This window comes from Gymnoscopelus braueri (genome assembly GCF_963280865.1).
Source record: "Gymnoscopelus braueri genome assembly, chromosome: 2".
Taxonomy (NCBI): domain Eukaryota; kingdom Metazoa; phylum Chordata; class Actinopteri; order Myctophiformes; family Myctophidae; genus Gymnoscopelus; species Gymnoscopelus braueri.
The window spans coordinates 36,299,474-36,317,093 of NC_137604.1; the positions used below are offsets into that span (position 1 = coordinate 36,299,474).

Consider the following 17,620-nt stretch of genomic DNA (forward strand, 5'->3'; position numbering starts at 1 on the left):
TATTATATTTGGGGCATGTTATTTGACTGTATAGTTTTTGAGGTAGGACTGTACCGAGTGGTTTCTTCAGTCACTCTTTTTGAAAGAGAAATAGCATTGGGAAAAGTGAATTCAACTGAACAGTGACATTAACTGCTACAGGATATGGTGGACAGTCTAATGCTATCAAGATCATTTTCTCTTTAAATTGTAGCACATTTCTACTGGCTTCAAATGGTTCAAAAGGCCATGTAGTCAGGGGATATTAGCAGAAAGATTTCCAATCTTGGAATAAATTCCTTACGGCCATAGCCATCCTTGTCCAGGTATACTTTTTGTGTAAAAAGCCCATTGAGATTGGGCTGTTTTTAGCCCAAGGAGTGGTTTTGGTGCAAAACAAATGCTTGCAATGGATTCAGAATCATAAAAACACCCTAGTTTGACCCCTCACATGCTACTTAAAACAGAATTAAATTTTGATTTTCTTTTTTGCCCTGCATGGAAATGCAGGGAAATGGTGGGTACCCCAACATTCAGCAGCTGTCAAAAATTCTCCTAGGGAAACTGAATTTCAGTCTTTGTGAGATGTGTTACTAGACACCTTTACAAACACATTGGTGAAGATTTTTTTTGGTAAGGAATTTATTCCAAGATTGGAAATCTTTCTGCTAATATCCCCTGACTAATGGTCTTCACCAGCAACTCGCTTCCCCATCCTTTCCTAGGGATCCTGAGCCAACAAGTGTTTTATGGTCGTTTCCAACCTCATTCCCACAGACGAACACACACACACAAACACACACCACACTGTGGAAACTCTCACAGCTGCCTGCTGTTACTAAATAAATTAGGCCATGCTGTAAATATGCTGCTTATTTTGGTCTTGCCCTCACCCCCCACCACGTGTGACTTGGAATGGAATTTACAAATTGATATTCAACAGGTAAAAACAAAGAGTTTTAAATGGAAGTTTAAATACTTTGATTGAACATCTCACATGCACTTCCAGAATGCCCTGAGGAAAGGTGTCGTCGTTTCTTGTTATTTTGAAGTTGTCCACATTGTTATTTTCATGCACTGCAAACAAACCATTGGCTGAACTCTTGTGCCTCGTTGAAAGGGAACATATCATCCTAAAACAAACCACTCCAACGCTCCCATTCAAAACAGTATGTATGGTGACTCAGACAGTACGTACAACTACACATTTACGCCTGATTTACACTTCAATCATATGAAAGGTTTGGAGATCTATTTTTGGCGAGCCACATCATCTTGGTCTTGCTACAAAGCATAAATTAAGCATTATACTGTACTTTGTAAGCACAAACATTTTGGTCATCCACTCTACCGTGGCTGTACTGTAAAACAAAGAGAAACTCTAAAACGCTCCAAGAAAGAGCTTTAAAAAGTAACACATATCATAAAGGTAATCACATAAGATTGACAATTTAATAGTGGTGAGAACTGACCAACCAAGGATGACTGGATTGATTCCATGCCAGCACATGGACCACTACAGAACCACCAGAGCTCTTCGTTGTGGTAGACTGTTAGATTTATGATGCCTTCAATTTGAGAATGTCTGTGTGCGTGTGTGTGTGTTATCCTAAGCTCCTCAAATATTTCATTTGCTCCGTGACACAGCAGCACCTTTGGGCGGCTCTTTGTTGGGCCAAGTTGGCACTTGACGCCGCTATTTGCTTGGTTGTGGTTTGTGTTTGTGTACTGGTCTAATGATTGTGTGTGCAGCACCCAGGCAGGCAGCTCTGTGGTACATCACCTCCTCATAAAGCCACAGTAAAGCTTGGGATTATGGGAAGGGCTCAGATCTCACACGATGCTGGTTAAGAGCAGTCAAGAGGAGCTCTGGGCCAGGAGGTTGGGATGAGGCAGGCTGGCTGGCTGTCTGTCTAGCTAGTAGACCTGGTTAGATATGGGTCCGCTAGAAGGACACTACAGCACACAGGGAGGTCCACCTCTGTTAAATCAGGGCTGAACTTGGAGAGCACATGCTCAGATTTTCCTTTGGAAGAATGTAGATAGGCTTATGCAACAGAGATAACCACGTCTGCGTTTAGACCTACCAGCTTGAATTGTAATATTAGAATAAACCAGGAGTATTCACCAGATAGGCAGTATTTAAAATGATTTATTAAATTACAAATGACAAATTATAGTGACACATCTGACCATTTGTTATTGTCGGACAATAAAAAAAAGACGAACACATAACACCATCGAAATGTTTAACAAGTGTTTGGTTTACTCTCTAAAGTTAATACCAGAACAAGTGATCCGTTTGAGTTGTATTCTTCAGTCTCTGGGGGTCAGGTAACTAAACATAATGGATATTACAAAACAAACACATTCGTTAAATGCAAGATCTAGCCTTAAACAATACAAAGTTATTAAAAAAAGGTATGCTTCTAACTGAATTTTCAAAGCACATTCCCAAATGCTTTATCAGCTGGGTCTGTACGCATAAAGAGCCTGATCAGGAAACAGTGGTCAAATGACAAAAGCCATGACCATCTCAGTTTCATAGTGACTAGGGTGCTGGCTGGCTAGTGGTGCCGAGAGGCTCAGCTAGTTAGTATAGACAATATGCTCCTAGTGAGCACGAGCAACGAGTCTTCTCACGTCTCCCTACACACTGACCTATGTGAAATATAAATGCCAAAATAAATCTTTACGTTTCATTGACTTAATCTGCAAATAGGACGCATATTCCAAGAAGAAATGGGCAAACAGGTTCTTGTCATGTTCATACCAAAACGGCACAAATGATTATTGTCAGTGGGATATATTTGTCTAAGAAATTCTGTTACAGTCACAGCAGTTCTAGAAACTCTACACATCAAACAGGGTTACATTATAGTGAATATGGAATTAATAGTAACAGTACGGTATCTAGTATCTATCTTGAGGTTGAGTGATGCCATTGGACTATCATAAACACATCTACCGGACTGCAAATCCTGCTATACACAAAAATGTCTTTGGAAATAGTGCATCCATTTTACTGTCACGCATGAAATGGGCAGGTTCTACTTGATGGTTCATGGATTAAGGAACTGGTTCATTGATGCAACAATTCAAGGTAGTGCATCAGGGCTGTATACTAGAGACTTTTCTGTTTTCGATCTACATTAAATGTCTTAAATAGCTGAAAATAGCTAATTTACAAGCTCACAACACCTTGTCTCATGCATTGAGAGCTGGTAGATCTGCTATTTTCTGCTAAAGTTTTCCCCAGAATATGCATGCTGGGGTTTAACACTCGTCTTTGAGGATTTCCCGATTCCCCTCCACTTAATCTGAACGTCGCTTTCAGTTCAAGAACTTATCTGATCATAAATCTATACTTGAGGTAACCTACATTAAAATCTGAAACTGCAGCAAATGTCTGCTGATGTGACGAAGCAGAAATCCGTTTCTAAATCAACCAATATAATCTATACCAGTGGTTCTCAAAGTAGGGTCCAGGGACCCTCAGGGTTCTTTGGGTGGTGGGGGGGTTCTAAAATGGACCCTTACAGCTCTGTAAATCTCATAGGGGTCCTTAAAATGAAAAGGTTTGAGAACCACTGATCAATACCAAATACTTTGTGCTGCAAAAGTTGCACAAGTCAAATTACAAGGGTTCAGTGTGAAAATGCATACACTTTTGTTATTTAGTAGTTGACCTTTACACATAACTAAAGCAATGTTGTTGAGTACAGATCCACAGATGATGGTGTGACAAGGTGAAAGTGGCTCTGACAAAGAATCAGCGTAGACAGACAGTGTAGCAGGTGACTGCAGTCCCTGTTGCATTTGGCTCATGCCTCTACAAGGTAGTTATCAGTTCCTCAGGGAAGTGATGGAGGGATGAGGATGGTGAAAGAAGACTGGTGACATCTGGTGACTAAAGCTGGGCACAGATTGCAGGATTTGGGCCAGATTGACCACACCGATAAAACGTTATGATCGGGAGGAAAATCCAAGATCCAGGGAGATGATCCAGATGTTTGGTCGGAACCATGGCTGTGTAAGCAGCTCAAGGAGAAGCGGTCGCCAACAGAGTCTGTGAGGTTAATATCTTTTCTTTTTTCACTGGATTGTCGGGAGTGTGTAGTGGAAATTTTGACATACGCCAGAACTTTGTGCATGGCAATGGCACGCAAAAGGGGGATTGTTACTAGCACCATATTATACCATATTTTATCATATACAGATGAGCAAATTGAGACCTTAAAAAATATACAAATACATCGTGTGCATTAAAAGGAAATGACCTATCTGCAGCACTTCTGGTGTTACAAGCACCATTTCCATAAGCCTAGTGTGTTTGCATTCTGCCGTCTGAACCCAGCTTAAGAGACTACAAGGCTGGACTAAAAGTGGGTGATGAGGTTGGTAGAGGATGGACTAAAAGTGGGTGATGAGGTTGGTAGAGGATGGACTAAAAGTGGGTGATGAGGTTGGTAGAGGATGGACTAAAAGTGGGTGATGAGGTTGGTAGAGGATGGACTAAAAGTGGGTGATGAGGTTGGTAGAGGATGGACTAAAAGTGGGTTGATGAGGTTGGTAGAGGATGGACTAAAAGTGGGTGATGAGGTTGGTAGAGGATGGACTAAAGGTCGGTGAGGAGGTTGGTACGGGAGTCTGGAAGGATGTGGGGTGAGATTTGGAGGGGAGGAGCTACTGCTACGGGGTTGAGAAAAACTAAAGACGAGTCAATAGCTCATTGTCCAGTGTAGAGGAGTGAACAGGGGTCACTTTGGTCCCTGCTGGATCCAGTCATCGGAGGAGGAACAAAAAGCAAGCAACCCTTATCACTGTCCTCCTTTCCCCTCCCACGCATCTTCCTTCTGTTTGGCTGCCAGGCGCTTTTGGTCTGAAAAGCAATAGATCCAAATAGATCACAATGCAGTTCAATATATCTGTTTGCAGACCCCCCCCCCACCCCATCAATATGTTAACATCTCCATAGTGATTTATCGTCTCTCATAATCATTCTTTGCCACATTGTGAGGACTCGCACATGGACTACTAGGATGTACATTGGCAACTTTGACAGATGTCTGTTAAAGATAACTGTTGAGAGCTTGTACACATGTTCACTCAGACTGTTGATAGATTGGTGACAAACACGATGGTCTGTACATATATTAATTCATATACAAATTAAAACCTGAAAATGAGTGGAGAAGCATAACACCATCATGCTGTGTTGGCATGTATAGTCTGTTTGCAGACAGTAAGCTACACATAAAATGTGAATTATTCATTTAATCTTGCAAGGGAGCACGTTTCTAAGTACCAACCATGGCACAGAGAGAAAGAGACGCCTGCAGTCTTAAAATTATGTTTGACTAAATTTGAATGGTTCGAACCTAACTATTTGTTGTTGTTTTTACAAATATCTGAACATCATTTTTGCCAAGTTTGACCAAATTTTGGATCAAGATGGCAATAGGAAAAGATCTAAGTGGCTATTCATAAACGGGCACACGCAGCAGGAGATTCAGTCACAAAGACTTCTCAACTGGCTAGTGTTTCAACAGGAACAGTGACAACTGCATTTTGATCTGGGAAAGATATCAGTAAATGGGTTTCGTAAATTGTGCTTGAAAGCGTACATTCAATGACTGATGCTCATGCATTAGTGCGATATGTAAGGAAAAACAGAAGAGCAACTCTTCCTCAGGTGACTCAGAATGTCAGCAAGAACAGTTAGTTGACAACTATATAGAGGGGGATGTTATAGTAGGCTTGCAGTGCATAAACCCCTCATTACGAAGACAAATGCAGATTTCAGTGGCGCAAAAACCATAGGCACTGGTCTACAGAGATGTGGGGGAAAAAGTTATATAATGGTCAGATGAGTCATCCTTCACCCTATTCTCCACAAGTGGGCGTGTGCATATGTGGCATAGGAGAACGGTACAGGCCTGAATGCTTGACCCCTTCAATGAAGGGGTCTGGTGGCTCTGTTATGCTGTGTGGGCATTTTAATATCCACTTTTCCCCTTAGAGAGAAGAGTCATCGCAAATAAATTCAAAGTTATTCTGAGTGATCACCTTTTATTCTATGATGAAAATGTACATCCTGATTGAAGTGGTTACTTCCAGGATGACAAACGATCCACAATAAATGAGGCGTCACTGATTGGTTTGACGAGTATGAAAATGGTGTGGATCATATTCTATGGCCTTCACATTAATCAGAGCTCAACTCAATTAAAACAATATGGGAGATTTTGGACCGACGTGTTCAGCGCTCCCTACCACCATCATCAAAACACCAAAGAATGGTGTTCCATCCCTACAATATACTTCCACAGACTTTTACAATCTATGCACATTGAATCTGCTCTGGTGGCTTGTGGTGGTCCACAGCCTTACTAAGACACTTTGTTGGTTTTTCCTTGAAAAGTTTCACCTCGCTTCAATACATCATTCATTATACTCAGTGTTGAAAGACTTAACAGGCCGTGCATAATCTGTGCACCATAATTTCACTGTCGTAGTAAGACATACTATATATTCATTCATATATTTCCTGCTATATCATTGATAAACTGTACTTTATGTTAACTTAAGTCACTCATTCAGAGATCCAGAGCAGATATCAAAGGCCAGCAGCACTTTTTTTTGTTGCAATCTTATTTACCTTGGTTTTGTTCTTGATTCTCTAGCTCTCCTGAGTTTCATTTTCACTGCTGCTATGACACCAGAATTTCCTCCTGAGATCAATAAACCCATCTTATCACGGACCAGGGTGCCAGTTGTAAACCGAGCCCTCCGTAGAACTGGACGTGGCAACCATTCCTAGCACACAATATTCACTGCTTGAATTGACATTTACTGTGTGTTGTGATCTCACATAAAGATCACACAATAGTGTTACAGTGCCAGGAACAAAGGACCTATTTTTAGTTTGTTCTTCTCAAGGCCCTAACTTCAGTGCTGACTGGCTTCTTAGTGGACAGCCACTTGTGGCTTTCCGTGCCCCTATATACTTATGTTCCTTCTGCTAAGGGGAAATGACTGCTACACTGATTATAGACTTGCTATGATCTGCACAGCAATACAGACCAGAAGGGATGGACATCAATGTCTCAAAAGTATCAGCTTGCAATACTGCTTGTCATTTTATCTGTTAAGATTAACAACAGCTCCCACTTGTGGCAGAAAACTTGCGATGCAAAGATGCATGAGGGTTTGTATTTTTTACCTTTATTTATTCTGGAAGGTTAACCGAATGTGCAAGGTCTCACTAACTGCTTCACATGCCTAGAACAATTTGGAGTTAATGCTTAAAAAAAAAGGTAGGGTAAGTGATTTACTTTGGTTAAAATAAGTGTTAAATAGCTCTATATTCTGATAGTACTCATTGCTGTAGTGTTTGTTCAGTAAAAAGGAGTCTCCCATGTCTCTCCAGTTCTTTATTAAACAGAAAATGCATTTTCAGTGCTCTCTCCTGAGAGCACTGAAATGGCTTAAATTTCGTCACCTACTTGAAAATGTACTATATTCTGTTTACTAAAGAGCTGGAGACCCCTGTGACCGAACAAACGCTCTGTAGCAATGATTACTATCAGAATCTAGTACTTTAACCTTTTTAACAAAAATAAATAAATAATGCAAAAAATATCACTTACCCTACTTTTAAGTATTTGTCATTGAATAGAATTGGAAACCATCCGGTGAAACCATGTTATTAACAACATGTCTACCATATTCTAACAAGTCTCTAACATCATGATATGTCTGTGGCTGAGTTACCTCTGGCTTCCTGGAGCTTCTTTTTCTCAGACTCGCGGTCCTCCTTGGTCTGGTTGCTCTTCACACCCAGGGCTCCGATCACCATCCTGCGGGCCAACGCTGCACTTGTTTGGGGTCGCTCCTTAGCAGGCAAAAGGTAGTCTGGAGGTTGGTTTAAAATATACTCTTGTTTTTTGCTGTTAATATATATATATATGCAATAGACATGGGCATTACGGTTCCACTGTGATTTTCCCCAAAGTAGCCACCCATTGAAAATCAAACGTACATCAGTATGGCCAAACTGCATCATTTAGGTTCATAATCTTTGACACAGGAACAGATTGATAAATTAATTTACTCACACAACCAATACATTTAAAGCAACGTTCACTTGTTTCCATGACATCTACTAATACACATAAGCCAATATTTGCCCAATCACAAGAGTGCGACAACTTATGTTCTCGGTTGCATGCTGTGGTGCCTCGTTCAGCGACAAGCTACAAGTTTCAACCTCCCACTATGTGTTCCTTAACATCTTTAGTGTCTTTCTGCAGAGATGACGAGAAAAGTACTGCCTATTAGCTACGCAAAAGGCTGTCCTGAAGAAATTAAGTATTTCACCATAAGACACTAATCCACCCTTCTTTTAAACTTTGTGACTTGGAAATGAGTAAAAGGCCAAACAGATGTGGACACAGGAGCAGTGATAATAATAACAAGCATGTACAAAACACTGTACCATCGCTATGCTACTTGCCCTTTCCCCATTCAACCGTGGGCGGTGCCTATACTCAAAGCTATGATGCCTATAAATGTATGATGGAAAATTGGAAATTGTAGTTATTACGCATTTTTGGCGAATATGTAGCCTTGCGTATCCATGCCTGTTGTTTTTCTCAATTTTAATTATAAGTTAGTTATAATCCCTGATCCTGTCAGACCACTTGAATAAGTAAAACCATATAAACCCAGGTACCTTGATGAAATGTGTATTAGAACACAGACAAAATTATTCCGGAAACACAAGGGTCTTAAAATGATCACATGACTGCCAATGTCTAGGTATGACGTGCAGCAGAATATCCCAGCATTGAAGAACCAGTAACAATTAGATAGTATACTTATGATAATTTTTGTTTTTTTAAATCCATAACTTCATATAATGCTAATTAACACTTAAAAACTTCCTCGTTCCTGCCAGAGTTGACATACAAATTAATCAATCTGAGCTAGCTGACGATATGATTAGAGAGCATCTCTGAATATGTGTAAACCAACGTGTGATGCAAACCTGAGCAGCTACGAGCTTTGGCCTTGGTAGTGGCAGAGGATTTGGAGAGAGGCCGCACCTTCATCAACGGATGTTTGGACCTCAGGGCCTCACCAGCTGACACCAAGAAGAACAATTAATCATACATATCATTCAGTGATGTTATGTGCCTTTTAATATACAGAGAGCATTTTGAGATCATGTATAAGATCATGTAATGGAAGAGATTTACACTTTGTTACATTCACAGTCCTTTTATACCAACCTGCTATGGGGCTGGAGAAGAGGCCCAGTGCATGAGAGTCATCAATCCATTGGACGTCAAAGCCTCTCTGTCTACACACACACACACACACACACACACACACACACACACACACGTATGTAGTTGTGCTGCTTCAACAGCAGTAAAGGGAATTCTGCACTTGCTGAGACCAGAAGTGACTAAAATTACACTTGAAGCCTTGCGAGATATGAATGCTTCGACTAGACGACTACACAAATCATCTTGTACTTACTGGTAGGACTGAAAGGACTTGACGAGATCATCGATCTTGAACTCAGCTGGGAAGTCGTAGATCTCGATGATGTGAGACAGCTCTTCGTCTCTGAGGTCGATGCCTGCATCTCCATCTCTGTCCATGTTGTAGTAGTCAAACCTGGCCTCCTGGATCGACTCCTTCTTCCTGCCTTCCTTCACAGCCATCTGAATGAATGATGAGACAACAAAGGACAGATGGGGGGGGGGGGGGGTTGGCAGGCCATGACATGTACAGTGTGTGCAGTGGTGTAAAGTAACTAAGTACATTTACTCAAGTACTGTACTTAAGTACAATTGAGGTACTTTTACTTTCCTGGAGTATTTCCAATTGTCTATACTTTTACTTCTACTCCACTACATCTCAGAGGCAAATATTGTACTTTTACTCCACTAAAATAATTTTAAAACTTTAGTTACTAGTTACTTTGCAATTATCAATTATTATATTATAAAACATACATTAACCACTTTAGCCCTATTTTCTACATAGGCCGTTTGAAAATAGCCGATCTACAAGCTCACAACACGTCGCATCACGACGCGTTGTGATCTTGTAGATCAGCTATTTTCAAACATTGTATTACTTTTACTTTTGGTACATTTTCAATTCATACCAATACTTTTACTCAAGTAAATTTTGAATTCCAGACTTTTACTTGTAACAGAGTATTTCTATATTGCAGTATTGACACTTTTCTTTTTACTTAAGTAAAATATCTGAGTACTTTTTCCACCACTGAGTGTGTGTAGACAATTTGGAAGGATGAGGAATGGCCGTTTCTCAATACCTGAACTTGGGAAGCACAGACTTAAGTCCTTGGAAGTCCAGACTTGTCCAGGAGTACAAACTTCCGAGGACGGGAGTACGGTAATTCTGCGATTGGAAAGCAACGCTCGGTGACGTCACCATCTCAGCTCGTCCACTGTGTTAATTTGCTCAGGGCAGAGCTACAAGTTAACAGCGTGTCGCTAGCTTGTAGATCAGTTTTTTTGTAAACGGAGTATAAAATAGGCATAACGTGCATTTTACAATATAACGAAATATTATATTGACACAAGATATAATAAAGTATATCTATATATAAATGTAAAAACGTTTTTGTTAATACGATTTACTTACATTGTTGTTTTTGTTAATATAATTTATTTACTTTTATAGGCCTATAAGGAAAAACCTTAGAAAGTGCCATTTGGTATTTATTTATTATGATACTGACCGATTGTGTAACAACTTAAATAAGTGCCTGTACAGAGTACCTATACAGAGTAGACAGAGGTGCCTCCAGAACCGCAATCGGTTTAACCAGCGTTTTAAGTGACCACGACCAATGTAATTGATTGATTGAATACTTTATTAGCAGCTTGCAAAAGAAAGCACAGTAATGTGCAGTTCAAATACAAGGTCTGAGGATTTTAAACCCAAGAAAGCCTATGGCTTGTTTCCAATGGGGTCCTTTGTACTCAATTCATTGAAACATTTAATGACAGACAAATATTGCAGATGATACAAATGTATTATTTCACATCCTGATTTTTCTGTTCTTATGACAAAAGCTAATCATGATTTAGAAAATATTTCAAAATGGTTCAAATTAAACAAATTATCTCTCAATATAAAAAAATCTGATTTTATTATATTTACATCAAAAAACAAAAAATATTGTAAATCTAACACCTGTCTGTCTATAGGAGATAACCCAATCACTCAGGTTTCATCAACAACTTTCCTTGGAGTAATTATCCATGAAAGACTAAGCTGGAAAAGCCACATTAGCCATGTCTGTAAAAAAATATCTAAATCTGTCAGCATTATTGGCAAATTCCGTAGTTGTGTTCATCATAAGTGTCTCCTAACCCTTTATTATAGTTTAATTTATCTGTATCTTAAATATTGCAATATCATTTGGGGAGCTACTTATCCTTCACATCTAAACAAACTCCAGATGTTGCAAAAAAGATTCTGCAGGATTGCTACGTGTAGTGATTGGTCTGCTCATTCTGCCCCACTTTTCAAACAACTTAATATTTTATCAATTTTTAATTTACATAAATACCAAACCTGTAACTTTATTTTCAAAATACTGCTTCAGCCAGATTCATTTTCTTTGCCCTGTAAAGCCTTCTTCCAGTTCAACAGTGATGTACACTATTTTAATAACAGGCAAATCATTTACATATCCCAAAGTTCCGTACCGGTCTGTGTCAATTTTCCATCAGGTATAGGGGGGCTCAGCTATGGAACAGCTATATTAATATCTCATCGAAGGCTGCTTTGCCAAATCATTTTAAATATAAGCTAAAAACCCATTTGATTAATCAAATTTAACAACTCCCAGAGACATCCACTCTTACACCCACCCACACACACTTGCACCTACACCATTTTATACTAAAATGTATTTTCTCTAGTATTCATACTGTGTATCTATTGTTGTATTTGCATTTTTGTATATATATTGCCAAATAATTTATTTTTGGTTTCTATTACTTGTATTTCTTAAGTGAGGTGAGATTAACCTTGTATTTCTTTCTTGTATTTCTTAAGTGAGGTGAGATTAACCTTATAAACCCGAAAGGGTTTTCTAAATCTCACCTGCACATCCAACACAATATTATGCTGTTGCTAAAAACATTTGTTGTTTTTAAATGTGCAAATAAATAATTTAAAAAAAATATATATATATATACACTACTGCAAAACATCATATAACAGTTTGGAAATACAAAAATGTGTACAGTAAACAGTTTGAGGGGGGGGGGGGCTAACCTCTTTATAATAAAGTCTTAGCTTTCCACTTGTTTTTCTTCATGAAATGAGCACCCAAGTTTCAAGAGAAAATCATGAAGAAAAACCTACTGGCCGGTAATTAATAGCCTTTGTTTTAGGATAGATACAATCTGAAAAGATGAAAAGAACAATACAATTATTTTTAAGGAACGTTATGATAATCCTGGATCTGGCGCTGGTGCAGACAGTCATCGTTGCCATGGTAACAGGATAGTGGCCATTAAGGACATCTGGGCACCTCAATGTAAAATTGGCTGTTAAAAATATATATATATTTGGAAAATGTTTTAAAGTAAAGTAGGATATACATGATTAGAACATGCTTAAACAGTCAACAACTAAGGTCTAATATTTCTAAATATTTCAAATTGCAACAAAACCTGTATGTGCAGTCATTTTGGGGCATAAACAAGAAGTTGAAGGATAAAATTAAGTCTGATAATGATTTACCGTGCATGTTGACATAATGTACTGTACATTATTTACCATTTTTCAAATATATATATATATTTTAACATTTTGGACAAAATAGCCAATTTTAAATCGAGGTGCCTAGATGTCCCTAGAGCCCACCTATCCTGTATCCGTTGGCATACCTTTACTTTACCTGCTGGAGGCGATTGCAGGTGAGAACCTGCGCTGGTGAGGGTCTGGGAGCAGCAGTGGACCAAAGGGAGGCTGGCGAGGCGACGTGATGTTTGAATGGCACTCTGGCAACGTTTAGGCTTTTAAGTAATAATTTGTTTCCCCAAGGCACCATCGTGTATTAAGTGGTATATTATAGAATAACAACAAATGTAAACTAAACAGAATAAATATAAAATTTAGCCTAAAGGTATTAACACATTTGAAAATATGGGCTAGTAGCATCATTGTGGAATATATGTAGGGAGTTAAAAGTAAATAAGTAAGCTGCAATTTAATTACCAATAGCTAGCTGGGCTTAGCCTGGCATGGCCAGACTAATATCACTAGGTATATATTATTCTGGAATGTCTGTGTGGAAGACGCATTTCCAATGGGCAAATTAAAAAAATGCCTCTGGTGATAAACCCGCCCCATATTGGCATACTGGGCCCTGATTGGTTCCTCACTACTTCGGAGGGTGTGAATCCAATCACAACTGAGCGGTGCCAGACCAAATCTGCCGGGGGAAATCATTTTTTGTATTGGCAGATTTGTCTGGTTTCCAGGCTAAGCTGGGCTATATCATATGGTCTGAAATGAATAATATAAGAACATGACGGGCTAATGGCACATCAAAAAAAGTCAAAACGTATATTCACATACAAAAGTCAAAGTAATAGGCCTACTGTAAATCAGACAAAATCGCACACAAATAGGAGTGGATCTAAAATTTTATTTCATAACCAGAATTTAAAAAAATAAGAGTGGGATACATGAATGACGTAGGCCTACTGTATACGACATGAATCAAGCTTGATAAATATGAATAAACATGCATTATTTCTCTTCTCTGGATGAATTCCTCTTGCTTGGTGAAAACTCGTTGACAGCTCAGCGCAGAATGAACTCCCTGGATGAGTAAAGAAATTAACGTTAATGCTACACACACATGAACACATATCAAACATTATTCAGAGGCAGTCTTATCTCCCTAAATTAGCTGAGACTATAAAATGTCCAATAAATACATCCACAACGCATTAGATCTCATTTGAACCACTACAAAGACATTTCTTACCGCAGGCCGTGTCATCCACATCGGTTCCGTTTTTCAAGCGCTGGTGGTCCAGTCCGGTGGTGTTGCATTCTGGGCAATTTGCTGTGAAAAGTCCTCACAAGTCAGCTCTGATGCATCCTCGGTAAAGTGGGCGGATCAAGTTCACATAGGGGTATTATGGTCTGTACTTGGTCAGATGGGAACTTGAGGATTGGAACAGTACTTGGGCAGCGACTGATGACGTATCACAAGTTCGCGAGGACGGAAGTACAGACAAGAACGCATATTGAGAAACGGCCAATGTTCAGCAAACCTCCAAACAAATTGTTGTTCTACTAATTTTACAGTCACAGTTTTCTCTTCCACTTTGCATAAGAAATTAGATTGATCAACTGGAGTCGTTCACTCGACTAAATTACCTCCCACCACTTAGTAAACTTAGGTAGAACACTCACCTCTTCAGCAACATGTGGTTCCAGACAATCCCCATCATCGTTGAACAGTGTGTCCCAACTTTCTTCCTCCTCCTCTGGCTGAGGGGGCGCTTCTTCTTCTCCCTCATCGGCCGGTCCAGTTTCATGCGTGTCCGCTGCATCATGTAACCGATCCGCTTCCTCATCAGGTTTGGCGTCCCCATTCTGCAGCTCTCCCTGTTCTCCTCCTTCAGATGCTGCTTTATCCGCCACGACCCCAGCCTTGTTTTTCTTATTCTTAGCATTCTTCCGTGCCTTGTCTGAGTATTTAGGTCTGGGCTTTGGTTTTGCATCTCCCTGGGTTTGGGGTTTCTCCTTTGATGCTTCCTGGCGCTTCTTGGGCTCAGGTTTCTTTGAGCCTGAGGGAGTCACATCAGTCGAGGGCGTTGGTGTTGGACCACTGTCTACCTTTGGCGAGGGCTGAGGAGTTGGACCACTGTCTTCCTTTGGCGTTTGCTGCTCCATTGTCAAATGATCTATAACACAGCAAACAGTCAATCAGGGGTTGACACTAAGGTCTCAGAGGCACATTACCATTCAATTAAACACTTGTTTTTTTACTTTCTACTTGCGAATTATGGGGCTTCACGATAAAAAATGTCATACCTCAATATGTATGCCAAATATCTAAATAACTATGCATATGACTATGGGTTGAAGGTAGGGTAGGTGATATTTTTTGTTTTTTGGTGGGGCAACCAGATAGCAAACTTCACCTGCCCTACCATTTTATTTACCTGCCCCGGGCAGGCGGGCAGGTGTTGGTGTCAATCCCTGGTCAATGCAGTGGCCATTATCCCATTAAGACTGGGAAAGCATCCGTGTCATTTTAGATCTATTTGGCCATTAAAAAAATAGCAGATATACAAGCTCATAGCGCGGCACTTGGTGCCGCGCTATGAGCTTGCAGATCTGCCATTTATGAAGAAAAAAAAACATTTGAATGCATATTTAAAGCGAACATTTGCAACTCAAATCTTTGCTTCTGGGGGTCCCTGGAACAAAATATTTTGAGATGGTGATGGTGGTCTCATCATGATTTGTGTGCATGGGGATCTCATCTTAAACAAGCTCAGTGCTTAATGAGTCTTCCAGTTTAGTAGACCTTGTATTGTGAATTTGTACTTCCATGTACTGTTGTTCTCATGTCTTACTAAATAAAGTACATCAATCAATCAGTCCGTGGCCAAATGCATATCATTTTGAGAGTCCTTGACATGAGTTTGAGAAACACTGATATTATAGCAACATAAGTTTTCAAAAAAAGATTTAAAAGACATTTTGTAGAATCGGCCTCAGGTCTTAAAGGGGAAATCCACCCATTTTCAATATTTAACTATGTCATTAATATAGCATAAAGGAGTTGTGTGGAAATAAGAAAAAAATTAAAAAAAAATTAACATTGCAAAAAAATTTAACATTGCAAAAAAATTAACATTGCAAATTACACCATGATGAGTCATCACAGTGTAATTTGCAATGTTAATTTTTTTGCAATGTTAAATTTTTTTGCAATGTTAATTTTTTTTTTAATTTTTTCTTATTTCCACACAACTCCTTTATGCTATATTAATGACATAGTTAAATATTGAAAATGGGTGGATTTCCCCTTTAATGGGTTAAGGGAAGAGGGTGAAAGCAAGGTATAGAAAAATGGCGTCATCATATGTCATGTTATACAATCGTTTTCTAACATTCTGTTCCAACTCGCTCTGGTGGTCTTTGGCTTTGTTTTGGTGCTACATGTTTTTAGTTTCACTAAGATTTTACTATTTGACCGCAATCTAACGCCTCCATTCGAAGCTGGAGCAGAAATGACACATCATGCATAGTAGCCCCGTTTTGAACCTCACTCTCCACGATAGCTCCGAGATGAGGTCCCGCCGTCTCGGGTCCCGGCAGAGGTAGAGTCCGTCCAAATGCAGTGAAGATCACCTTTTTCGCAACATCGCATCCAAAAAGTAAAGGTAGTCCAAGACACCTAGAGATGTTTGCAATTTAGCCGGAAAGTAAAATTTCATGACGGGGTTGAAAACCCCGTTTTAAATCGTTTATTTAGTCAGCCTGCGCCATGTTTTCCCATTCAACCAATAAGAACGCCCCGACGGCACGTGCCAGTAGTGTTCTCGCTTCGGCTACAATGGGAAAACATGGCACAGGCTTACTAAATAAGCAATTTAAACAGTTTTATCAACCCCGTCGGTTAAATGATACATTCCGGCGGGATGGCACACATCTCTAGGTGTCTCGGACCACCTTTACTTTTTGGATACGATGTTGCGAAAAAGGTGATCTTCACTGCATTTGGACGGACTCTACCTCTGGCGGGACCCTAGACAGCGGGACCTCATATCGGAGCTATCGCGGAGAGTGAGGTTCCAAACGGGGCTAGCATGATAGCAGATTACTACGGGTACGCTACGCTACGCTTAGCGATTTAACATCCATCAACCACAGACGCAATTAATTTTCAATCTAGGCAAGCACGTATGCTTACTTGCAACCTCTTGCCCTCTTACCGATGGTTATTTAGATTATTTCATTTCAAATCATAGGCATTTAACCAATAAATGAGGGAAGATTCGTACCAGTATCCACCTACCGCTGTTTGTTTGGAGGCAGATTTTTCCGTCGCACTGCTGACGCATTTCAGACGGTGTTCGCAATGGATTGTGGGACATGGTGTTACTTTATAGTAGCCGGACTACATTGGCATGATTAATTTTTATATTTTTATATTTCTGAGGTTTTACGGGCTGATAATTACCGTATCCTCTGACATTTTGGAGCAGACAGTTACTTTGCTGTGGGAACGAATATCTTTAATATGAATATTAACTATTATATAGCCAAAGATCACACATTTGAAGCCACATTATTAAACCACTTTCCGCTCCTGTGTTATATTATCTGAATTCGGTCATCATACGTAGGCTACGTCTAACTTTTGACATCCCATTATGTTTGAGACACATCGCACTCGGGTCTCTGGTTCATTTCATCCATTTGAAACATCCAAAACAGTATACTGGACTTAAGAGCCACTCCCAAGTAGAATACATCCTCACAGGCCTGGACACCCTGTATCAGTCCTCAATCAATCCTTTTCTTTATAGTATTTATT

General features: G+C 39.7%; 1 protein-coding gene across 1 annotated transcript; it reads right to left on the minus strand.

Annotated features, from left to right (window-relative positions):
* Positions 1–2,115: 2,115 nt before the first annotated feature.
* r3hcc1l (R3H domain and coiled-coil containing 1-like) lies at positions 2,116–17,143 on the minus strand. The gene is made up of 7 exons (XM_080445439.1): positions 17,099–17,143; positions 14,479–14,972; positions 9,529–9,716; positions 9,276–9,346; positions 9,032–9,127; positions 7,756–7,896; positions 2,116–4,861 (listed from the first exon to the last, which is right to left on the minus strand). The coding sequence occupies exons 2-7, from the start codon at positions 14,959–14,961 to the stop codon at positions 4,800–4,802; spliced, it is 1,041 nt and encodes a 346-aa protein (XP_080301565.1). The 5' UTR covers positions 14,962–14,972; positions 17,099–17,143; the 3' UTR covers positions 2,116–4,799.
* Between the last annotated feature and the right edge of the window lie 477 nt (positions 17,144–17,620).

Excerpts from the sequence above, each read along its gene's own strand:
- r3hcc1l (XM_080445439.1), bottom strand. The coding sequence starts at position 14,961 with ATGGAGCAGCAAACGCCAAAGGAAGACAGTGGTCCAACTCCTCAGCCC. Across the intron at positions 9,717-14,478 it reads AACCACATGTTGCTGAAGAG|ATGGCTGTGAAGGAAGGCAG; the intron begins GTGAGTGTTCTA and ends TCATTCATTCAG. Across the intron at positions 4,862-7,755 it reads GAAGCTCCAGGAAGCCAGAG|ACCAAAAGCGCCTGGCAGCC; the intron begins GTAACTCAGCCA and ends ATTGCTTTTCAG.